Here is a 26835-nt window from a genome sequence, read left to right as displayed (position 1 = left end):
GTGAATTTATCTTAAGAGAGTAAATTTCATTAAATACTGGCCAACATAATAGGGGTATCTAACTTATAATTATTTGGTCAAAAAAATTTGGGGTTAACTGGACCGGTCAACCTAACCCCAAGTTTTTTTTTTGCTAGTTGTTTTACGTCGCACCGACACAGATAGGTCTTACGGCGACGATGGGACAGGAAAGGGCTAGGAGTGGGAAGGAAAGGCCGTGGCCTTAATTAAGGTACAGCCCCAGCATTTGCCTGGTGTGAAAATGGGAAACCACGGAAAACCATTTTCAGGGCTGCCGACAGTGGGATTCGAACCTACTATCTCCCGAATACCGGATACTGGCCGCACTTAAACGACTGCAGCTATCGAGCTCGGTAACCCCAAGTTTTAATGGTCCAATTAACCCCACATTTTCTCAATGAATATTTGCGAAAATGGTGGGAAAATGGTTTCCTGTGCATCTTTGATTTCATTAAGTTTCATAAAGGATTCATTTTCCAGCTCTACTGTAGAATATGACCGGTTTTGGGTCGTACGTAAATTATTCCTAGGCGTTTTCTAAAAGAAAGACAGGAAGATAAATTGTAATAAAAGGTGTATTTGTCTTAAAAGTGTAGAGTTCATTAAACACTGGCCAACATAATAGCGGTATCTAACTTATATTTGGTCAAAAATTTTGGGGTTAATTGGACCGGTCAACCTAACCCCAAGTTTTAAATGTCCAGTTAACCTCACATTTTCTTGATGAATATTCGCGAAAATGGTGGGAAAATGGCTTCCTTTGCATCTTTGTTTTCATGAAGTTTCATAAAGCAATAACCATTGAATTTAACACCAAACAAGATGATTATGAAGTGTCAGTAACTAATACTTGAGAATTTCTTACTAGCAACAAAAATGTACTATTACCTGTGAAATTAACTTCCCTATTTATTGTTCTGAATACAGCATACACACAGCAGACATAATTAAGTTACACAGTGGTTCCAACCTACAGGAATTAACAGGTGGTAGTTAAAAAATAATTTTCCTTCTTATTTTGATTAATGCTGAGATGGTCCAGTTAACCCCAACCTCCTGGTAAGTGTTTAATATATTATGTTTATTCAGATATAAACAGACCTGATCATGGTCAATCCTTTCAAGACCCTTAATTACAGCACGCAAGATATTTATAGGATGTACATCACTACATTTCTGTGGTTTTGATTCTTTAGGATCTACTTTAATATGAGCAAGTTTCCAGTGAGCAGGAAATACTTCAATCTGGAGGGTGTAATTATAAATATATTCAATAAATGTTAACAGAATATCCAGACATATGTTATTAAAAACATGGGAATATTATCTGGTCCCTTAGCCTTGGTTCTAAAATATGTGACTGCTTTTGGTGCAACTTCTGGGCTAGCATACCAGAAATAAAACTTATCACTTGGAAGTGCTGAATGAGACTGGTAGTATTGTGCAGTATTTGAGATATGATAAACATAATCTGGCACAGAGGCTTTAATGAAATATACATTTAGCTCTGATAGAGGGGCTGGTGAAAGAACCATGTTAGTTTCCCTCCAGAGCCAACTACAAGAGATTTAGCTCCTTACTAAGAATCAACTTTTTGTTACGAATCACTTGTTTAGTTTGATTTCTTAACTTCCGAAATGCCTCACAATCCTCTGGATTTCTGGTTGTAGCAGACTGTTTTCTAGCTTTGTTATGGTCTTTCATTATATTCCTTATATCTGAAGTCAACTATGGCATTGGTTTGCTTTTAACTGTGAATGTTTTCAGTGGTGCATGTTCATCATACATTAATTTTTTATTTATTTTACAATTTGCTTTACCTCACCACACAGATACGTTCTATAGTGACGATGGGATAGGAAGGAGCCCTAGCTCCTAAGCCGAAAGGAAGCGAGCGAGGCCTTGATTAAGATACAGTCCCAGCATTTGCTTGGCATGAAAATGTGGGCTGCAGACAGTGGGGTTCGAACCCAATATCTCCTGGGTACAAGCTAACAGCTACATGAACATAACCGTATAGCCGCTCGCTTGATGAAAATATTCATACCATGGAATTTTCTGAGCATCTGCCTGGAATATTTCTGGCTCAAAATTTTAAAAATCTCTGTTTAAATAGCCTTGGAGTATTTTTGGATACTGCCAGGGAATAAACAACATACAATAAATCATGATTGGAGGAACAAGTAGCTAAATGTTGCCTGTGATACTCCAGTACTTCGTGACAAAGCAATTACATCCACAGTGGATTCACACGTTGATATATGGTAGATGTTCCTGAAGATTATGCATGCGACATTACATGAATTTAGCATATCAGATGTAAGGCTTTTCAGGCGTTTGCTCTATTAACCAGTGTTTCGTCTTAGGTCTGACACTACGAATGTAAAAAGATGGGATCTAGACAAGTTGAAAGAAAAGATTTGGAGGAATTGTTTCAAGGAACATGTTGCACAAGGACTAAATGAAAAGGCTGAAGGAAACACTATAGAGGAAGAGTGGAGAGTCATGAAAAATGAAGTCAGTAGGGCTGCTGAAGAAATGTTAGGAAGGAAGAAAAGATCAACTAAGAATCAGTGGATAACTCAGGAGATACTAGACCTGATTGATGAACGACGAAAATACAAGAATGCTAGAAATGAAGAGGGCAGAAAAGAATACAGGCGATTAAAGAATGAAGTGGATAGAAAGTGCAAGGTAGCTAAGGAAGAATGGCTGAAGGAGAAATGCAAGGATGTCGAAGGCTGTATGATCCTGGGAAAGGTAGATGCTGCATACAGGAAAATCAAGGAAACCTTTGGAGAAAGAAAATCTAGGTGTATGAATATTAAGAGCTCAGATGGAAAACCACTTCTAGGGAAAGAAGACAAAGCAGAAAGATGGCAGGAGCATATCCAACAGTTGTATCAAGGTAAAGATGTAGATAATTTGGTTCTGGAACATGAAGAGGCTGTTGATGCTGATGAAATGGGAGACCCAATTTTGAGGTCAGAGTTTGACAGAGCTGTGGGTGACCTCAATAGGAACAAGGCACCTGGAATTGATGACATTCCCTCTGAATTACTGACTGCCTTAGGAGAAACCAGCATGGCAAGGTTATTTCATTTAGTGTGCAAGATGTATGAGACAGGAGAAGTCCCATCCGATTTTCGGAAGAATGTTGTTATACCTATTCCCAAGAAAGCCGGTGCTGACAGGTGTGAAAACTACCGCACCATTAGTTTAGTATCTCGTGCTTGCAAAATTTTAACACGTATTATTTACAGAAGAATGGAAAAACAAGTTGAAGCTGAGTTGGGAGAAGATCAATTTGGCTTCAGAAGAAATGTAGGAACACGTGAAGCAATCCTGACTTTACGTCTGATCTTAGAGGATCGAATCAAGAAGGACAAGCCCACGTACATGGCATTCGTAGATCTAGAAAAGGAATTCGATAATGTTGATTGGACCAAGCTATTTATGATTCTGAAGATGATAGGGATCAGATACCGAGAACGAAGAATTATCTACAATCTGTATAAAAAACAGTCTGCAGTGATAAGAATCGAGGGCTTTGAAAAAGAAGCAGCAATCCAGAAAGGAGTGAGGAAAGGCTGCGGTTTGTCCCCTCTCCTTTTCAATGTTTACATAGAACAGGCAGTAAAGGAAATCAAAGAGAAATTTGGAAAGGGAATCACAGTCCAAGGAGAGGAAATCAAAACCTTGAGATTTGCCGATGATATTGTTATTTTATCTGAGACTGCAGAAGATCTCGAGAAGTTGCTGAATGGTATGGATGAAGTCTTGGGTAAGGAGTACAAGATGAAAATAAATAACTCCAAAACAAAAGTAATGGAGTGCAGTCGAACGAAGGCAGGTGATGCAGGAAATATTAGATTAGGAAATGAAGTCTTAAAGGAAGTAGATGAATATTGTTACTTGGGTAGTAAAATAACCAACGATGGCAGAAGTAAGGAGGACATAAAATGCAGACTAGCACAAGCAAGGAAGAGCTTTCTTAAGAAAAGAAATTTGCTCACTTCAAACATTGATATCGGAATTAGAAAGATGTTTTTGAAGACTTTCGTGTGGAGCGTGGCATTGTATGGAAGTGAAACATGGACGATAACTGGCTCAGAAAGAAAGAGAATAGAAACTTTTGAAATGTGGTGTTACAGAAGAATGCTGAAGGTGAGATGGATAGATCGAATCACGAATGAAGAGATACTGAATCGAATTGGTGAGAGGAGATCAATTTGGCTAAATTTGACGAGTAGGACACATCTTAAGACACCCAGAACTTGTTCAGTTTTTTTTTGAAGGAAGTGTAGGGGGTAAGAACGGTAGGGGTAGACCAAGGTATGAATATGACAAGCAGATTAGAGCAGATGTAGGATGCAATAGTTACGTAGAAATGAAAAGGTTAGCACAGGATAGGGTGGCATGGAAAGCTGCATCAAACCAGTCTATGGACTGATGACTCAAACAACAACATGCAGTTATCAGACTGTGCCTCTTATATAGGCTTCTGATAAGCTCACCTGCATACACCCAGCGTCAGTGGGTAGGGTCTGACACATCCCACTCTGACGAGTCTAGTGTCAGACCTAAGACGAAATGCTGGTTAATAGAGCAAACGCCGGAAAAGCCTTACATCTGATATGTTTTTGACATGCTCTATTGGTGAAAAACATCTAATTCCCTCCATGGGAATTTAGAATTTTCCATTGAATTTAGCATATCACATAAAATTTCAGTTTCATAAATACCTGTTTCAAAGCAAGCATCAACATTCCCAACAAAAAATATATACTTATAATTGAAGATATAACTGAGAATATAATCTAGAATCTTATCTATAAATCCTACCTTAGGTGGATGATAAATGCAGACAAGCAGAATTTTTGCTTTTCTGAGTTTAATTCCAAAATAATATATTCTGGAGATGAAGAATACTCTTTAGGAGCTGAAGAGAGGGGACACATGTAATATTTTCCTTAACATACACAGCAACTCCACCACAAGCACATCCCATCCTGTCATTATGATACAAGTTATATCCCAGAATTAAAAAATAAAACTGAGTCAGGTATATTTGCCTTTAGGAATGTCTCAATGACTCGAAACAAGTTATTGAATTCTGAAAAATGGGGAGTGTCAAAAAGTGACTGTGCATTAATGGTTCATCATCATCATCATCATCCTAAACCATCTCCAGTTTCCCGGGTGTGGTATATGAGCCTCCTCCATCTCATCCTGTCCTTGTACCATTCTTTCTCCACCAACTTGTCCCAATCATGACCTCTCAGCATTACATCGCTCTTAACTAAATCTATCCATTTCCTTCGTGGCCTTCCCACAGGTCGTCTTCCTTCTACCTTTCTGTCAAATTCCTTCCTTGCAGTTCTGTTTACTGGCATCCTCTTCATGTGACCAAACCACTTCAGTCTTGATATCTGAATCTTATTTAGGAGAGATTTGTCTATTCCTATTTCTTCTCTAATTTTCTCATTCCTAATCTTGTCTTTCCTGGTTTTCTGGATCATAGTGCGTAGGAATTTCATTTCAGCTGCCTGAAGTTTGGAATTATCTCTATTGGTCAGTGTTGTGGTTTCGAGACTGTATGTAAGAATTGGTGTATAATAGGACTTGTACAATGTCATTTTTGTTTTCATGGGTATTTGCTCATCCCACAGCAGGTGTCTTACCTGGTGGTAGAATTGTGTTGCCTTATTGATTCGATTGTTCAACTCATGTTTTGCTAGGTTGTCATTTGATATAGCGCTACCCAAGTATTTGAAAACTGGAACGCTGTCCAGTTGAGCTTCATTTAACATGACTATTGGTTCTGCAACTTCCCCATACACTTTCATCACCACCGTCTTGGTCTTGCTGATGTTTAAACCATATTTCTTAAACTCCTCATTCCAGCTTTGTATTCTCTCTCCCAATTCATCTTCTGAGTCACTCCAGATCACAACATCATCTGCAAATGTGAAGGCTTTGATATCTCCATGTTCTTTCCTTTTAATAGATTTCATTACTACATCCATTACAATAATAAATAGAAGTGCATTAATGGTTACTATTCTAAAATCAGCTGAACAGTTACAAGTTACATTAGCAATACATCAAGAAGATTTTCATCATTAGAAATCTAATAGGAAGAAAATATGGATAAAGGAGAAAAAAAAAAAGAAGATACAATAGGAAAGGTATTATAAAGATTATAAACACTTTTCCAAGAACATATTGGATCCTGGTAATTTATTTTGTACCGTGATTTGGAAGTACAGAGCTATTTGCAGAGCTGGTAATAATCAGAGAAAGTTTCTGAGTCATGTTTGCAACAAAAACGCAGCAAGAAAACTGACAACAACATAGTGATAGAGAGATAAGTGTGAAAAACATTCTGATAAAATCCATTAACATTTTTTCTAAATTATGGTTCAAAATTGCCCATCCCAATACAGTGGAACTTCATTAGTACGTTTTCGAAGGGACTGAAAAAACTGGGCGTCAAAAGCAGGAAAACATACTAACGAAAACACTATACTGCATTTACGTGTAAAAGTAATTTTTTTAAAAGTGCTTCAAAGACGTGCACGTGAAATTCCTGACCTTAAGAATTAGTTACATGCACTACTACAATTACAACATAAACATAGGTTTGTCAGTAACTTACAGGGGGAATAAATAACAACGTAAAAATTAATTAAGAGTATATGAACTTTAATTCTAATAATACATCGTATCTCACAGTCGAACATGAATATTTACACTGGTTTGAAATAAATTTGTACGGTTGATTGCTTCCTTGGTTTTAATTTTAAAATTTTACTGGCCATCCTGTTTAATAAAGTCATTACTTCATCATCAACTTCGAAACTACACACGTATCGATTCACTATGTCCATTGCCTCCATCACTTTTGATACCATTGAAACTGGCTCAGGATCTGGTTCGTCATCACTTTCATCCTGGAGAGACGCTTTTTTGCATCTTCTGTTCTTCAAGTATTTCATCTATAGTCATAGTTTCACACACACTGGAACATCGTCATCAATGTTGATATATATATCAAAAGTGACCTCTCCTGCTATTCGGTGTCATTCTTCACTCTCAGAAAAATCATCTAGCTTGACGTCATCAACGCGAGCACAACAAAAGCTGGCTGCACTGAAGCAGTTCCGAATAGTGTTTTGCACCACAGAATCTCAGGCAGCCTTAATGAAATGCATGGCATCTATGATGGTGATTTTTCTTGTCATCTATTCCACTGCAGCCAATCTTCCCTGACCGAGCTCGATAGCTACAGTCACTTAAGTGCGGCCAGTATCCAGTATTCAGGAGATAGTAGGTTCGGCAGCCCTGAAAATGGTTTTCCGTGGTTTCCCATTTTCATACCAGGCAAATGCTGGGGCTGTACCTTAATTAAGGCCAAGGCCGCTGCCTTCCCACTCCTAGCCCTTTCCTGTCCCATCGTCGCCATAAGACCTATCTGTGTCGGTGCGACGTAAAGCATCTAGCAATCTTCCCTGTACCAGCCTCTTATGATACTTCCACTTTATGCACCATATTATGCCTTGGTCTAACGGCTGTAGCTTATTCATGCAGTTTTCTGGGAGGAAAATGATTTTTAGGTTTCTCCAATTAGAAACATTTGGGGGATGAGCGAGGCACTGATCAATGACAATGAAAAGTGCAATTTTCCTGTTTCTTACACCCAGCCTTGCATCCCATGCGCATAAGAAATGTTCAAATACTGCAGAAGTTATCCACGCTTTTGTGTCAGAAGTGTACTTGCATGGAAAATTTACACATTCTTGAAATATTTCGGATAGCGTGCTTTTCCAATAACGAGTGGTGCCAACTTCATTACAGCACAGGAGAACTGTAAGCTTTTCCATGTGAAGTTTGCCACTGCAACACTATGTACCCTTAAAATCCAGTTTCACCTGCAAGATGATGAAAAAAACCCACCCCATTTCATCTGCATTAACAATATCGTCAGGAGTATAATCTTTCAAAATTGCAGGAAACATTGTTGTTTTCCATATTTCAATAGTTTTGCACAGTGTAGTGTCATTATCCAGGACAGCAGCTTCACCTCGCACACATCTAGAAACAAGATTATGTGTTTTTTGAATCTGTCAATCCAGCCATTAGATACTTTAAAATCATCAAGTCCCATCTTCGGTGCAATCAGTGTTACGTGAGCTCGAACCACAGTACCGTCCACAGGCACGTTGGAAGCTCGTGCTTGCAGAAATCACTTGAGAACAGTTTCTTCTAACTCTGGAAACTTATCCTGGCGATTACATTTTCTTTGAGCACTTTCCCCTTCTTCAAAAGCAGTTTCAATCAGTTTAAGTTTGCTAACAATTGCATTTAAAGTTGACAGAGGAATGTTTAACTTCCATGCTACATCCACACGTTTCATATTTGGATTGCAATCCACCTCTTGAAGGATTTGTAGTTTTTCAGTTTGTTATTTGCCTCACTTTCTCCTCTCCATTGCAAACATAAAATAATGTCTAGATAACAATAGCCAAGAACACTATATCACTATACGGATGCTATCGTCAATGAATGGATGACACTACATGGAGCACACTCGCTGCTAAACTGAGCTGAGCTCTCACTGCTACTGCACCAAGCTTAGTCAATCGCTTAACCTTGGCTGAAGTGACACGATCTGAACCGACGCCGCTCAAATAAGGTTGTTGGCGGTTACAGGAAGATTCATACTGTTGGAGTGGAACACAAATCAAACTCATTAGTACTTAATGAACTATACCGATGTCTGCACGATATAAGAAGTAAAGACTACCACAACAGAATTCAACAAGACGATTCTTTCAACAGCAATTGATTGCCAATCACTCTAATACTGTAAAATATAAAGTGATGTGAAGGTAGACCATGGCCATTCTCTCGACTCGTTTCCGAATGCTAGCGGAGAAAGCCGAATATGTGTGATGTCATGAAATGAGATTCTCAATGCTCCAGGGCATGTTCCAATGCTTACAACATAAAATGCATAGCGCCAGCTGTCTGTAAGGATAATTAAGAATTCTCTCTCACCCTCACACACATCGCATCACTAACATGTGTGCAGGTCAGTGGCTACATGTCCAAATGGACTGACAAATGCACAAGGACTGGCCAAAATACTGAATGAAGAACATAAAAATTTGAACGTAGTAAATGGGAGCGTGAAAATGTGCAAAATCAATATTTTACTTAAAATGTAGTGCTTTGGGACCGCAACTTTTATAATTCAACGTGATTAATGGGAAAACCTGTACTGAGGAACGCACTAATGGGATTCCACTGTATATGCAAGTATCCTTTCTATACACAGTAAAAATTTAGAACCTGTTAACTAGGAATGATTGTCTCTACATACAAGAGCATAAACACATGGTAGTAGTAGTAGTAGTAGTAGTAGTAGTAGTAGTAATATAATATAATAATATAATTATATTATTATTATTATTATTATTATTATTATTATTATTATTATTATTATTATTATTATTATTATTATTATTATTATTAACCACTTACCAACAATTATTAAATTGGTCTTGAAGTTCTGGTTCTGTCTGGAGACGTTCCAATGTGACCTCAGCATTATCATTCTTCTCTGATACTTCTAATCCCTCAATTGAAAATATATCGTTATCATCCACTGCAATTTTCATCTGAGATGTCTGGATTGAGACTGGTTCCATTTCTGTTGAAGAACCTCTCAGTTCATCTGCAATGAAGAAATAGGACATAGAATATAAGTAATTAGAACAAACACAATGTAGTATATAATTATGGCCAAAACAACATTTCTAATAGTAACACATTTCTGTAAACTAAAAATATTATTTGGATTGAAAGCCTTTAATTTTTATGTATGCAGCCATGTATGCCACTCCTACAGTACCACTCTTCATCCCAACATCAAAGTTTCTCTGAAGCACAAGCAACGCTTTTGTCAGATATGAAGAAGCTGATTATTTATTTCTAGGGTTTGGAAGTTTTTGACCTAGAGAAGCAAAAAAAATATGCAAGGAAATATGTCCAAAAACTACATAAATATGACCTAAAAACTATAAAATATGACCTGAAAAAATGATAAAATATGACGTGGATTTTAGGGATAGGTAGCAAGTATTAGAGTATTTCTAACATTAAATGTCTTTAAGTACCAAAACGTGATCAATGGTAATACACCAGAGACATTTAATCATACAAAACTGACAGAGCTACAGTACATTAAAACTTTCAACATTCATTCAGCATCATAGCCTTGAGATGCAGTTCTCGCTCGGTTTTCCTTTAAAAAAAAATTTTTAAATGAAATATTAGCATACTTTACAGTATCTGTCAGTGCAAGTTAGAGGACACTGCCTAATAGGAAGTTTATTGAGTTCATTATCGTACATACCTCTTAATCTCCTTCTCTGCCAGCACTGCAAATCACTGTTGTATATTAAAGTTCCAATGCAACATGTTGATATGCAATTACAGTACAAATACATTACAATCCTCTGAATGGAGAAATTAATGTAACATAAGATATAATAGTCCTCATACTGAAATCCATGTAAGTTTACTTTCACTGACAAAATGTTAAAAGAAGAACCTAATGATATCCACTTGAATATTCAATAGTTAAGGTACTTGTTTCTAGATTTTTCAGTGAACTGCATTTTACCATAACTTTTACGGTCTAGAATAAATATCAGCTGTCACGGTATCACCAACATTGAACAAACAGCAAATAAAGCCAATATACTCTACATCTATATATATAGTCCTATAGTCCTGTGGACGATACTCCTACAAATACTTCAGATGCCAGAGCTTGAAGGCAGTAAGTCCTGGAGTGAAACTCCGTATGACTGCAACTCAGTCCAGCTATCCGCCACCTTATTAAACGACAATAAGTCGCCGTGCCCTGATTGCGGTGTTAGTGAGTTGGACAGCCCAAGCCTGCCTGGACTGCCTCAGCAAGGTATTCTGCTCTTCCCAGCAGAGTGACTCCATATACATAAGGTAGCCGCAATCACCTGACCAGCTCAGACGTCATCAGAAGCCCGCAGCCTGCAATGTTCGAAAAAGCACTACCACAATCACGACCATGCGCATTCTCAAACTGTTGAAAATAAATCTCCTTTGAAGGTCATTCAGTTTTTTTTTTTTTTTTTTTCCTGGAAGAAGCTCCTTTCTACGTCATATGACGTCACAAGAGCGTACTTGAACATAAGTCAGTTCACTTCTGCTTAGCTGCGGGTTGTCTTCACTTAAACTAGATCCACTACCCTCAAAAAATGACACTAATTCTCCATATTGTTGCGCATCCCTCATCTGCACTCAGTACCTTAGCGAGTTTTTTCTTCACCGCAACTGACACATGACCTCTTGATTGCTCTACTTTGGATGCAATGTCCTTTACTATTCCCAAACTAGCACAATTCTAAACTAGCAGTTTCTAGACGAGTGATATTTTTCGACATATCTATAATATGAAGGTAATACATATTCATTTTCCCGACAAATCATTGGAAAACAATTCCTGTGCAATTTTTTAAAATAATGTCTCACTACTATCAAAAGCAGAAACAATTTCTCACACAGTTTCATTGTGTTAACAGTAGTACTCCACTGTGTTAACCTGTGTTCCCCATCGAGTGAGGAAGAGAAAGTGAAGGCGCGTGATCTTTGAATTTTCATGATGATGATGATGCTTGTTGTTTAAAGGGGCCTAACATCTAAGGTCATCGGTCCCTCTTTGAATTTTACCACCCTCAGTAGAGCCTTCACAAATATTTTCATAACATTGATATTAATCAGTCAACATCAGGAAAATTCTGCTGTATTTCTTCAGCACAACCCGTGAGCAAGACACATTATATGGATCATTTTTTGGGTAAAGTACCGTAAGTCCCCTTGCTTCTTTCACCATGTATGGAGCAGCAATGGTTACTAACAAAAATATTTGTTCTCACTTACCTTCCCCATCCTACAAAAGCTTCATGGCATTGTCAAAAAGTACTGGAATTTTGGAATGGTTAGCTGCATCTAGAACTTCTGAATGAAGTAAATATACATTGCCCGAACAATCCACGAGAAGCATGCCAATTATAACATTCGACATACCTCTCACAAACATCCAGTTTCATTAACAGATGCTATTTTTACTTATACTAATTCTAATTTTTCGAAGAGCGTCTTCATAACAGGAGGGCAAATAACTTTTTCACAACACTGCCTCATGTGGAATCGACTGCGTTGTGTATTTAGTTAAGAATTTTCGGAAGTGCACGTAGTATATTTTATTAAGCGGAATATTGGTAGATACCAACATTTTGCACAGGTCTTTTGAGAAATCGGAAAGTCTGGTAAATGAAGATTTTGCTGTATCAAACAAACGAGCCTATCTACTCCGTTCAGAAGATTTTTGATTCGCGCAAGTTCTATGCTTAGCAATAGCGTAGTGTTGTTTCACATTAAATCACTTTACCACCGCTACCCTAACACCACACGCTTTACAAAATAAACTGTTCTGTCAGTACTGAACATTTCTTCACTGAACTCTTTCACATAATTTCTTAATTTTACACCTTCCCTGGCCTCCACGGTATGCACTAGCCAGCGTCTTGGTGGGTGTGCTAGGTACCAACTGATGAGCCCAACCTAGCACATGGGGGCGAAACGCTGGCAAACAAGAATGAGTTAGCTGGAAAATTTATAATATCCAATAACGGACCATTGGATGTATAAGGAGCAAATGAAAAAACAAAAGAGAGCCTAGACGGTAACAAAATTAGCACAATATACAATATTTACATCATCATGTGAAGCAAAAAACAAACTCGCTGCGATAAAATTCAGTGAAACAGGGGTTAATACAAAACATAATAGAAACTGAAAACTGTGTTAACCTAAGAAGAAAAGAAATGAAAACAAATGATACAGATGGAAATGAACAATAAGTGCACATAATGAGGTTGCGGACCTCTTAGTTTACAAAATATTGGTTTTGTAACAATACAAAACAGGATGAAATCACTGTGTCGAAAATTCAGGCCGAAAATCTGTTTTTGTAGAAACCCATCACATTGAATGGCTAGGAGAGGAGCGGGAGCGAAAAAGTTTGAGAAACCAAGCCTGAGATAACGGCAGCATTCTCAATATCTTCTCAATCTAGCAGTCCCATTCTTGATTATCGTTTCATAATGTTGGATGATTGGTTTGCCATATTATAAAAGGTCGGAAGGGCCACGACATAAAATTGAGAAGCTGTGTTAAAGGAGATGACAGATGGATGGTAAACTGTAAGTGACCTAGTGTAATAAGTACCTTGTTAATGCCGCCTCAATTAATACAAAAATGCTGAAATTGTAACCAAATATGAATTTATATCATTAAAATGAGCAAAATATGAACAAAACAATAAAAATTGCCTAAATATGCATTTATATGCAACATCAAATTGCTTTAAACGGGGTCAGGAACCTGTCATTCTCGCTTAATTTTCAGATTTCTGGTAAAATGAGCTCAAGAAAGAAATAAAAGACTTTTCCTTAACTTCCGAACCTTAGTTATTTCAAATGATCCTATCTCCAACTCAACCCTGAAGAAATCAAGGGCAAATGTTTGTTTAAAGGAAGAGGATTTAGTGACTGAATAATTTTTTTTTTTTTTTTTTTTTTTTTGCTAGGGGCTTTACGTCGCGCCGACACAGATAGGTCTTATGGCGACGATGGGATAGGAAAGGCCTAGGAGTTGGAAGGAAGCGGCCGTGGCCTTAATTAAGGTACAGCCCCAGCATTTGCCTGGTGTGAAAATGGGAAACCACGGAAAACCATTTTCAGGGCTGCCGATAGTGGGATTCGAACCTACTATCTCCCGGATGCAAGCTCACAGCCGCGCGCCTCTACGCGCACGGCCAACTCGCCCAGTATTGAATAATTTACCAAGGGAGATCTTCGAAAAAATTTCCAACGTCTTTGAAATCGTTTAAGAGAAGACCAGGTAAACAACTGATAGGGATAGCCTTAAAAGCAGATCAGTAATGATGGGTGGTCATTGTTGTGTTTGTCCTATTTTGTGTTGCTTTTGATGTTCACGTGCCTATCTTTTTTGTCAATTGTTTGTTCCTTTCCATGCTGGGCTGAGTAGCTCAGATGGTTAAGGTATTGGCCTTTTGACTCCAACCTGGCAGGTTCAATACTGGCTCAGTATTTGAAGGTGTTCAAATGCATCAGCCTTGTGTTAGTAGATTTACTAGCATGTAAATTAACTTGTGCACGACTAAATTCCGGAACCTCAGCGTCTCCAAAAACCCATAAAAGTAGTTAGTGGGATGTAAAAACAATAGTATTATTAATAGTTCCTTTCCATTATTGAAATCAAAGTTACTCTGCGATGTTTATTTAGCCTACTGTAAGGGGGATTCATACATGTAATAACATTCAAGAAATACATTTCTCAAACTATTATTTTATTTATAGCATTTATCGAACATCCCTCACCGAGCTCGATAGCTGCAGTCACTGAAGTGTGGCCAGTATCCAGTATTTGGGAGATAGTGGGTTCGAACTCCACTGTTGACAGCCCTGAAGATGGCTTTCCATGGTTTCCCATTTTCACACCAGGCAAATGGTGGGGCTGTACCTTAATTAAGGCCACGGTCGCTTCCTTCCCACTCCTAGCCCTTTCCTGTCCCATCGTCGCCATAAGACCTATCTGTGTCAGTGAGACGTAAACCAACTTGTAAAAAAAAAAAAAAAAAAAAAAAAACCTCCCCTGCTTTGTATCTATTATTATTATTATTATTATTATTATTATTATTATTATTATTATTATTATTATTATTATTATTATTAATGTAGTTATACCAGAAGCTGGAAGGTCTCCGTATTGGATCATGGTAATTTAATTTGTACAGTGGTTGGGAAGTACAGAGCTGTTTGCAAGGCTGGTAACAACCAGAGAAAGTTTCCAAGTTATGTATGTGTCAACAACACAGCAACAAGAATGGCAATAACATGGTAGCTATGGACCCAAAAGTTACAGTTCAAGGTGTGTCAAGCGGAACGGCAACGTTGGAGACTAAGCACAAGCAAATCCCTGGATACTGTCTGGACAGATACAAGACAACCAGGATCCACCATGACGAGTGGAAGCTCTAAATATAATGTGTGACGGATTCAGTCCAGACTACAATTCTTATTCCAGTGTTCTGTTCATAGTCTCTTCTTGTGCTAGGACTGTTTATCATTCTCATTATACTGATAATACAGGCTAACCTTGTGCTTCTGTATGTTAACACATCTTGTTGTCAGACATTATGAGCTTTATTTCAGGCATTCTACAGCAGGCTTACCTAGGTAGACAATATGTTACCTATGGATAGCCAAAACTGTGTGGTCAAGGGTGAAAGTACTTATCAACAGCCCAGTTTTAATGTATAGATAGGCAGCATGTGTTTGTTCAAAGTGAAAATAGTATTTTACCAAGTGTTAGAATCAGAGAATATATAAGGTACAGTATTACAGAGAATGAATTCATCTTAGAATACTGCGTCGATGGTGAGTTTCTGAAACTTGTGTTTATACACAAGACCAGTGAACGGCACCATATCAATGTGTTATAATTTCATGTCATCAACCTCGCTACAAATGGGAGTCCAGTCCTCACTGTACTTTCCAATTGCTTTTGTTACAGGATCACCAGTCTCATGGTGTAGGGGTAGTGTGCCTGCCTTTTACCCGTAGGCTCCGGGTTCGATTCCCGGCCAGCTCAAGGATTTTTACCTGAATCTGAGGGCTGGTTTGAGGTCCACTCAACCTATGTGGTGGTGGCAGTGGTGATGTCCTTTAAGATGAAGTACAACTATGTAACTGTCCTCAGAAAGCCAAGAATAACTGCTTGAGAGGATTCATTGTGTCAACCACATGACAGCTCAAAATCAGCAAGTTTTCGGGCTGAGCAGCGGTTGTTTGGTAGGCCAAGGCCCTATGGGGCTGTTGTGCCATGGGGTTTGTTTTGTTTGTTTGTCTGTTTGTTACAGGACCATTCTGCTGTGTATACGGAGAATCTTCCAGCATTTTTTTTTTTTTTTTTTTTTTTTGAGTGGGTATATTTATTGCGTGTTGATGAAATGCTCATTCCCTTATGATGGTCATATCAGAATATAGTTATTTTTTAAAAATTTGTTAGAAGTTATTGGAGAACCTAGGTGAAGTTCCTACCTGTTCAATAGTTTTCTGAGAGTTAGGTACAGCCCCTAGTGGATGTACCAACACACAGCTTCAAGTACACACCCTGGGAGAGAAGAGAAAATTATCACGCTCAATCAAAATTCGAGGGATCCATTTTGGTGAATTCTGGCGCCCAAATCACGGACATTTCAACTAATTATTTTATTTGTAATTGGTGACCAACACAGTTGCAAACAGATTACATTTGGCTTCCAAGCGTGGAGTTAATGTAATTAATAGTAGAATCGGAAGATTTCATTTGACACCCAAGCATGAGGCGCGTATTTTAATAATATTTAAAGCCCAACTATACCCGTACCTTCTGATGAGGGAATTTTTAAAATACTGCAGCTGCATTCTAACGTATAGCAGCTACATTTACTGGGAGATCTTTTAAAGATAGGTCCAGCAGCCAGAATCCTTAACACCAACCAGGGGTTACTTTAAGTTTAAACCTATGACCATGAAGGAACAATACCCCTGTAATGATGATATGAATTAAAGACATCATAAATAAGATGCTTCATTTTGGTAGTGTGTATTAGGGGATGTCTGAGCTCATTTCTTGTAAAATACATTTTTCAAATATGATTCCCTCCTGATTTCTGAACTATGTGGTATATCTTAAGTTCATTTATAGGAAAAGGAATACCTCTGCTGGCAAGAGCTATTGTTTTCAGTGTACTATGCTTCCTGGAATGGGCTAGAACAAATTTGTTACTTTCATTGACCCCTCTCAGTTTCATTCTTGGCTTTGACAGTATGGAAGTGACTGAGGTACGAGCGATGTTAGTAAAGCCATTCCTTATGCAGCGATAAATATACAACTTCTTAGAAATCATTTAAGAAAAGACTAGGTAAAAAACTGATAGGGAATCTGCCACCTGGGCAACAGCCCTAAGCCCTAAATGCAGATCAGTGGTGACTAATTCTTTTTTGCTAGTGCTTTAGTGTCGCATCAGGACATTACAGGATTTTGGCAACACAAGGCCGGGAAAGGGCTTGGATTGGGAAGGAAGCAACCACGGCCTTAATTAACTGAGGTACAGCCACAGCATCTGCCATGTGTGACAATGGGAAACCACAGAAAACCACCTTTGGTGCTGCCAACTGTAGGGTTGAACCCGCTTTCTCCCAAATGCTACGTGATCCAAGCTGTGCAACAAGTTCGTTCAATTCTAGGATTCTGGTCTGCAGTTACAGACAGTTGAATGTACTGCTGCTGAGTACAACATCTCAACAACATCTGGAACAACATCTAATGAAGCCGTCTAGTGAATTTATAATCTAGATTTGGACTCGTGACTAATATTACAATCTCGTGATTTCAATGTATCTTGCTTCTACTGCGAACCTCATTTCCATATACCTTTATCACAGCATATTATGCTAAATAAAATGAATAATTCCAACACAACAATCTCAACATAACTTAAACAGCCAATGACTTCTCTAACCTGTTTATCAGTGTTTATCCAACCTAGTAGAAAGATCTGTTGCAAAATCACTTGGTCGTGAACCAACACACAAGTAAAAATACATTCTAAGTTACCTATAAATACAAACTTTCAGTAAATATCTTCATTACTTCTCAATTATTAAATTTCCTTTCATTATGCCTTTAAGGAAACACTGTATTGAGTCTCTTCTGCCAACAACAGAAATTGTTTTTCCTTCAAAACTTTATATTACTCTAACAGTAGACAGTGGCACATTAAAGTACTTCTCCATTAAATTTTCATGAAAACAACATATATTTCAATACAAAGTATATTGTATTTTAAAATATTATTTTATATAAAAAGCATCATTTTTGTCTTCACATATTGGGTGATTAGCCTGGACAGTCATCTAGCTTTAGAATTGTAAGTTAAGACAGTGAGAGAAAAACAATTTTTAGTTCCATACTAGACAATAATCCAAGAAGTATAACAAAGTTCTTTCCTACCAACAGTTATAGCCATATGGTGATGACGTGAAAGGATGAACTCCAGTCCAAACTGCCCTTTTATTGTCAGTAAGAGATCCTTCCTTTGTGAGTTATTCAGCTCATTTTTCTTGCTCTTGCGCTGCACCCGATTTACTGAAAATAACATATATTTATATTCAAGTATTTTTCTCTGTTAAAGTTTTGAGAAAACAACATGTATTTCAATACAAAATAAAAAATACGTCATACCTTTAATCTTCATCAGAAAATGTTCTATTTCATTCACCAGAGTGAGTACTTTTAAATGGAAATTAGTGCTCCATACAGCATGCACCTCATCCACTAAACTAATCCACATCTGTGAAGTAGTAAGTCTGTATTCTAGCCTAGTTATTTTTATATGGCAGGCTGATGTCTGAGGAAAATAAAAAGTGCACATCATTAATACCATATAGAAAATATTGGCACTTATTTTACGTAATATCAAAGATGCTTATAGGAAAGTGGTTGCTGCTTCTCTGAGATACAAACTCTTTTTTTTTTTTTTTTTTCATATAATATTCACAGTTCTCACATTAAAACCTAGTCAGGAGTTTTCAAACCTGAAGAACTTCACACTATCACTTTGACATTACTGTATAAAATCTTTGAGTGTGCTTCTGATCTGTGTAGAATGTTTTTCAGAGTCTCTTCAAAACCCATAATAAGTTGGTTTGAGGCTTGGCAGAAACTGCAGTGCACAAATTCTATAATCAAACAACACATAAAGATAGTTCACAATAAATAAATGTTGAAGGAGTTGCCTTTGTTCTGGCTAGAACACAGTACAACATAGAATAAGTTGAATGAGTTATACAATATCAGAGTCACTGGGGTTGTTGCCATCCTTCTACAGAATAGATGGTTCTTTGCTGAATTCCAAAGTCAAGATTGTTATTGAAGTGTACAAAAGACTGCTCTACCATAAGACAGTGTCCTAGTTCCTATCCCTTTAACATCTATATTAATAACAACTACTTCCACTTCACCCTATAAACATCCTTGTAACTAGGAGTAAAACCTTAAAGAAAAAATAAAATAACTAGGAGTAAAACCTTGAAGAAAAAATAAAATAATAGTAATGTTATTGGTATGGTTCATGGTGTGGGTTACTGTAGTCACGTATTAGTACGTGAACCATGGGTAACGGCTAAGTGGCCTAGTAAGTGGTCCTGAGAGTCGGGATACCAGCTGCTATGGAATGGGAGTGGGCATCTCGAACCTATTCTGAGTCATGGCCCTATTTGTGCTCAGGCGGCTACGACTATACAATCCACCGATGATCCATAACCCGTTAGAGGAGAGATCCTCACTTGGACTACGTGTATGGAGAGTAGCATCCTGCTTCATGAATTTAAAAAGCTCAGACAATTTTAAGCAAGCCTCAGACCTATGGGAGTAACGGAGTCCCACTCCCATTTGACAGATGAGGGACTCCTTGGAAACAAGTTGGCGAACGAAATGGAATTCGATGGGGAGCTATCAATATTAATGGGGCTTATGGAAGAAAGAAAGTAGAACTGGCTGAGTCAGCAAAGAGGATGCATCTGGATGTGCTAGGAGTAAGTGATATTCGGCAAAGGGGAGATAACCAGGAAGAGATAGGAGATTATAAAGTGTACTTGACGTGTATTAGAAAGGGAAGGGCAGAGTAGGGGTAGGGCGGTTTATCAGGAATACCATTGCACGCAACATAGTTCTGTAAGGCACGTAAATGAGCGAATGATGTGGGTAGCTTTGTCAGTTGGAGGAATTAGGATGAGAATTGTATCAGTGTATTCACCATGTGAGGGTGCAGAGGAGAATGAAGTTGACAAGTTTTATGAAGCATTAAGTGACTTCATGGTCAGGGTCAACAACAAGGATAGAATAGTGCTAATGGGCGATTTCAATGCAAGAGTTGGAAACAGAACTGAAGGATACGAAAGGGTGATTGGTAAATGTGGGGGAAATATGGAAGCTAATGGGAATGGGTAGCGTTTGCTGGACTTCTGTGCTAGAATGGGTTTAGCAGTTACGAATACATTCTTCAAGCATAAGGCTATTCACTGCTACACATGGGAGGCTACGGGTACCAAATCCATAAGAGACTATATCTTAACTGACTTTGAATTCAACAAATCTGTTAGGAATGTACAAGTTTTCTGGGGATTTTTCGATGATACAGACCACTATCTGATCTGTAGTGAACTAAGTATCTCTAGGCCTAGGGTAGAGAAAGTGAAATCTGTCTGCAAACGAATAAGGGTAGAAAATCTCCAGGACGAGGAAATTAGACAGAAGTACATGGATATGATTAGTGAGAAGTTTTGAACAGTACACAGTAAGCAGGTTTGGGATATAGAAAGGGAATGGGTGGCATACAAGGATGCTGTAGTAGAAACAGCAAGGGAATGCCTAGGAACAACTGTGTGTAAAGATGGGAAAAGGCGAACATCTGGGTGGAATGATGAAGTGAGAGCACCTTGTACATGTAAAAAGAAGGCTTATCAGAAATGGCTCCAAACAAGGGCCGGGGCAGACAGGGATTTGTACGTAGATGAAAGAAACAGAACAAAACAAAGAGTTGTTGAATCCAAAAAGAAGTCTTGGGAAGATTTTGGTAATAACCTGGAAAGGCTAGGTCAAGCAGCAGGAAAACCTTTCTGGACAGTAATAAAGAATCTTAGGAAGGGAGGGAAAAAGGAAATGAACAGTGTTTTGAGTAATTCAGGTGAACTCATAATAGATCCCAGGGAATCACTGGAAAGGTGGAGGGAATATTTTGAACATCTTCTCAACGTAAATGGAAGTCTTCCAGGTGGTGTTGCCAACAGCCAAGCTCATGGGGAGGAGGAAAATGATGTTGGTGAAATTATGCTCGAGGAAGTGGAAAGGATAGTAAATAAACTCCACTGTCATAAAGCAGGAGGAATAGATGAAATGGTGAAAAATAGTGGGAAGGCAGGGATGAAATGGCTTCATAGAGTAGTAAGATTAGCACGGAGTGTTGGTAAGGTACCTTCAGACTGGACAAAAGCAGTAACTGCACCTATCTACAAGCAAGGGAACAGGAAGGATTGCAACAACTATCGAGGTACCACACTGATTAGTATACCAGTCAAAGTATTCAATGACATCTTGGAAGGGAGGGTGCGATCAGTCGTTGAGAGGAAGTTGGATGAAAACCAGTGTGGTTTCAGACCACAGAGAGGCTGTCAGGATCAGATGTTCAGTATGTGCCAGGTAACTGAAAAATGCTATGAGAGGAATAGGCAGTCGTGTTTATGTTTCATAGATTTAGAGAAAGCGTATGACAGGGTACCGAGGGAAAAGATGTTCGCCATACTGGGGGACTATGAAATTAAAGGTAGATTATTAAAATCAATCAAAGGCATTTATGTAGACAATTGGGCTTCAGTGAGAATTGATGGTAGAATGAGTTCTTGGTTCAGGATACTTACAGGGGTTAGACAAGTCTGTAATCTTTCACCTTTGCTGTTCATAGTTTATATGGATCATCTGCTGAAAAGTATAACATGGCAGGGAGGGACTCAATTAGGTGGCAATATAGTAAGCAGTCTGGCCTATGCTGACGAATTGGTCTTAATGGTAGATTGTGCTGAAAGCCTGCAGTCTAATATCTTGGAACTTGAAAATAGGTGCAATGAGTACGGTATGAAAATTAGCCTTTCAAAGACTAAATTGATCTCAGTAGGTAAGAAATTCAACAGAATTGATAGTCAGATTGGTGATACAAAGCTAGAACAGGTCGATAATTTCAAGTATTTAGGTTGTGTGTTTTCCCAGGATGGTAATATAGTAAGTGAGATTGAATCAAGGTGTAGTAAAGCTAATGCAGTGAGCTCGCAGTTGCGATCAGCAGTATTCTGTAAGAAGGAAGTCAGCTCCCAGACGAAACTATCTTTACATCGGTCTGTTTTCAGACCAACTTTGCTTTATGGGAGCGAAAGCTGGGTGGACTCAGGATATCTTATTCATAAGTTAGAAGTAACAGACATGAAAGTAGCAAGAATGATTGCTGGTACAAACAGATGGGAACAATGGCAGGATGGTACTTGGAATGAGGAGATAAAGGCTAATTTAAGAATGAACTCGATGGATGAAGCTGTACGCTTAAACCGGCTTCGTTGGTGGGGTCATGTGGGGTGAATGGAGGAGGATAGGTTACCTAGGAGAGTAATGGACTCTGTTATGGAGGGTAAGAGAAGTACAGGTAGACCAAGACGAAGATGGTTTAGACTCAGTTTCCAACGATTTAAAGATAAGATGTATAGAACTAAATGAGGCCACAGCACTATAGTATTTACAAACAGAGGATTTTGGCGATAATGTATGTATGTGTGTTCCACTATCTACTTTTATGGTCTTCGGAGACACCAAGGTGCCGGAATATTATTCCGCAGGAGTTCTTTTACGTGCCAGTAAATCTACCGACACAGGGCTGACATATATGAGCACCTTCAAATACCACCAGACAGAACCAAGATTGAACCTGCCTACTTGGGTACAGAAAGCCAGTGCCTAAACTGGCTGAGCCAATCAGCCTGGCTTAAGCCTTAAGACCAAGCATGTGACTGCTTCTGGAGAAATGGAAGGTAATGATAATCTGGTGCAATTTGTTGCTCACCACATCTGTGGAACTGCACTAGACTAAGTTATCCTTAATTGTTCCTTAATTGCTACATAAGAATGCATAGTCTATGTAGTCTCAAATAGCTACGTATAGATAAAAAGGATAGTACTGTATAGGTTGTCATGGCTAACAGTGCTGCATGACAACTGATGGTCCATACAACAATACCTATAGTTATACCTGATAATCTTTTGGAATTTTACTGTGTTAAAGACAACAAGGAGAAATTCTTTATGCTAAGTAAAGAAACTGTATTTCTGCAAAATACACCTTAATGTGTATTATATAAATATAACTGTACACCTTACCTTCAATTCTTCAGATTTCAGGCAGTTATACTGACTTTTCCTTGGAGATATGGTGACTAGTTTTGCACCTTCTAAATATCCTTCCACTGTTTCCTTGGAACTAATTAAAGAAGCTGCATCTAGACGAGCCATAATGCAAACTGCAGGAACAAAGAAAGGTTTCTTAAATAACAGCATAATGACATTAATCATTTCACAATGAAAGTACCATTACAGATATAGTCTCAACCTCTCGAATTTGTACAGGAATTTTCATTCACTTCTACAAAGTGAAGGCAAGAAATTATACTGAATTGGCTCACAAAATCTTCATGATTGAGCAGTGTATGCTATATTACTGTACTGAGAGATCAGCCCAAATATTTTTGTTTCTTACTTCAGATATGAAATATATGGAGATGTTGGAAGTTCAGACCTGGTACAAGAAAGTCGGGACCCGTGATCAAGCAAGCTTGTAGTTTCACGAGAGTTTTCATATAGTGATCATAGCCGCGGAACCTCCAGTTTTCCACGAAGTCCGAACCACAAGGACTTTCTTTCCATTTTAAAAATCCCACTTGCAGTGGCCGTGATTCGAACCCCGATTGCCTTGGTGTGAAGCCAGTGTCTATGCTACTCACTATCACATCCCCTGGACCTGTGATGAATTTTCTACTAAAATTACTGGAAAATGAAAAGTGAATGAGAAAGATCACATCTGTATGTGACCCAACAAGAAAACTGCACGAGGGGATCAAGGCTGTAGAACTTGGTAGAATCAGGAAGCAAATCAGCAGTTGTGCACCTAGAAACGATGCGGCCTATAGTTTTCAGGGCTATACCGAGCTCTGAACTTGTGTTGGAATTTGCAGGAATCGCCATACATTGCATGTACAATTTATTTTCCCCTCTGTTTTATGTTGCTCCGACACAGACAGGTCTTATGGTGACAATGGGATAGGACAGGGGTAGGATTGGGAAGGAAGTGACTGTGGCCTTAATTAAGGTACAACCCCAGCACTTGCCTCATGTAAAAATGAGAAGCCATGGAAAACAATCTTGAGGGCTGCAGACAGCGAGGTTCAAACTGACTATCTCCTGAATTCATGCTCTCAGCTTTGTAGCCGAAGCAATCTGTGTTTGTAAAATGAATGGAGTTTGAGTGACACACATAGGATCTCTGTTAGATTGAATGGTCATACTAGAAACTTGGACAAGTGTGTCAGCAATGCATTGATGTAGGCACCACTAGTCAGAGGAAGGTGCAGAAGCTAATATGCCTGGTATCAGTCACCAGCAACATAGACACATACAAGAGCACTGCATTACATGAGTGGCCAAAGCAGACTGCATGACAAACTCAGAACAGAGAAGTACAGTTGTACCTAGTTTGTCGGTCAGAAGCATCTACAACCACTGGCTTTGAATGGGTGCTTGGAAACAGATTTCCTCCCCTGTCTCACCACCATGCACAGCCTCCAGTACTGTCAAAAGCATGGGGCTTGGACGGATGAACAGCAAAGCACTGGGTTTACTGACAAGAACAGAATCTGCCTCAAAGCTACTGGTGGTCATTCCAAGAGTTGAGGAGGACAGGTGAGGGACACCTTCTGCAGTGTATACAATAGTGACACACAAGCTGAATGTCTGGATTCATGGCCTGGAGAGACATATCCTAGAATGTCCGTCTGTCTCTGGTGTTGAACAGTGTACAATACATTCTGATCATAATTCAATGTGCCCTGTGCCATTTTTAGAAGAGCAAGGAGACTCAGAGAAGACAATGCTGCTCAATGATTGCTTGTGCAACTCAATTGTTCTCCAACATGGTCACCAAATTATCTGACCAGCACTATCAACAGAACTGTCATCCACCTTGGGCATGTATGGGACTGGACTGAACACTGTCCGGCTCGAACTATGACACCAGGGACAACCTTTGTCCAACCACCGATGAAAATCTATTTTGGAGGATGATACACATTACCTCTCTGATAGTTTCCAAACAAAAGTTGTGGCCTGTATTGTTATTACAACTCCACCTATGTTGGAAGAGGTCAATTCCATCCGACTGCTGAACATCTAGGTACGGCCTGCTGTAGGTGAGAAACTTGCCTTTAACCCAGAAAAGCTCTTCCTTGCTCTTCTACAAATGGCATTGCTGAACATGAAAGCCAACACCACAGCAAATCTAGAAGTTACTTCTCCATACAACATGTAATATAAATGCCTAACAATTTTTTAGCAAAAAATAAATAATACTGTATAATTTATAATTTCATGTGGCTATTTCTAGCCGAGTGCAGCCCTTCCAAGGCAGACCCTCCAATGAGGGTGGGCGGCATCTGCCATGTGTAGGTAACTGCATGTTATTGTGGTGGAGGATAGTGTTGTGTGTGGTGTGTGAGTTGCAGGGATGTTGGGGACAGCACAAATACCCAGCCCCCGGGCCAGTGGAATTAACCAATGAAGGTTAAAATCCCCGACCTGGCCGGGAATCGAACCCGGGACCCTCTGAACCGAAGGCCAGTATGCTGACCATTCAGCCAACGAGTCGGACAATAATACTGTAATATAAAACTAATGGTAAGGGAAGGAAATATTCTAGGACTTATGCTTGCCAAATGTAAAACTTCTTAATTATGTATTGTAAAATAATTTGAAAATGAATTTCCTAACAAGAAATCATTGTATAAAATTAACACATTGCTGATAATTTTCACTGCAAAAAATTTGTCGGAGTGAACACTGTTCCTGACAGAGCTTTTCAACATGACTGATGCGTGAAAATGAATATATGTATCTTCATTTTCAAATTACCCTATATATAAAAAATAATAAAGCCCATGGCACAACAGCCCTGAAGAGACATGGCCTACAAAGCAATCGCTGGTCAGCCCGAAGATCTGAAGATTACGAGGTGCCGTGGTCATCATGACGAATCCTCTACGCCCTCTATATTAGGGCCATTATCTCACCGTCAGATAGCTCCTCAATTGCAATCACATAGGCTGAGTCGACCTTGAACCAGCCCTCAGATACAGGTACAAATCACTGACCTGGCCAGGAATCAAATCCGGGGCCTCCAGGTAATGCTGATGATGATTATGCTTGTTGTTTAATGGGGCCTAACATCTAAGGTCATCGGCCTGCCTCCAGGTAAGAGACAAGCACGTTAGCCCTACACCATGGGGCTGGCAAACTACACTATATATGGACATGAAAACAGTATTAGTAGAATAACTGAAAACAATTCCATGGAAAATAAAATATATTGAATAAGCAACATACTTAAAGCTGTAATTTAATTTTTGATATTATGCTGGGCCAATTTGTGACCTTTGAAATATTCAGGCCTGCACAGTGTCCAAACCTTGTGAAGCACGACATATTGCGATGCAAGATAATCACCAAGGCAATCAGTGGTTTCCTCGGGGAAGGGCATTTAGTTACTAGCTCGTCTCCTTGCAGCATGGATGCATTATTTGGTGACTATTCCCATTTCATATTTGAAATGGAATATTCACCTCAAATGAAATTTGATCCAGTAACACTGGAAGTATGCTGGTGTGTATATATTTTAATCTGAGACTTAATTCTATATCTATTCCATATTTATACTAACAAGCGTCAGGTTACTCGGCGCACACAATCTTTTCGTATTCCTCATGCGAA

At 38.8% G+C, this 26835-nt stretch overlaps 1 protein-coding gene across 1 annotated transcript in view; it reads right to left on the bottom strand.

Moving 5' to 3' along the window:
• Positions 1 to 26835, bottom strand: part of hob (hobbit) — a 460559-nt gene that overhangs the window by 277015 nt on the left and 156709 nt on the right. The window contains exons 12-15 of the mRNA XM_067142110.2: positions 23182 to 23321; positions 18448 to 18613; positions 18217 to 18351; positions 9571 to 9763 (exon numbers count right to left, since the gene is read on the bottom strand). Of these exons, the coding sequence (XP_066998211.2) occupies positions 9571 to 9763; positions 18217 to 18351; positions 18448 to 18613; positions 23182 to 23321 (634 nt within the window). The remainder of the gene's footprint in view (positions 1 to 9570; positions 9764 to 18216; positions 18352 to 18447; positions 18614 to 23181; positions 23322 to 26835) is intronic.

This window comes from Anabrus simplex, chromosome 2 (assembly GCF_040414725.1).
Source record: "Anabrus simplex isolate iqAnaSimp1 chromosome 2, ASM4041472v1, whole genome shotgun sequence".
Classification (NCBI taxonomy): domain Eukaryota; kingdom Metazoa; phylum Arthropoda; class Insecta; order Orthoptera; family Tettigoniidae; genus Anabrus; species Anabrus simplex.
This window is presented reverse-complemented; position numbering and strand designations above follow the sequence as displayed.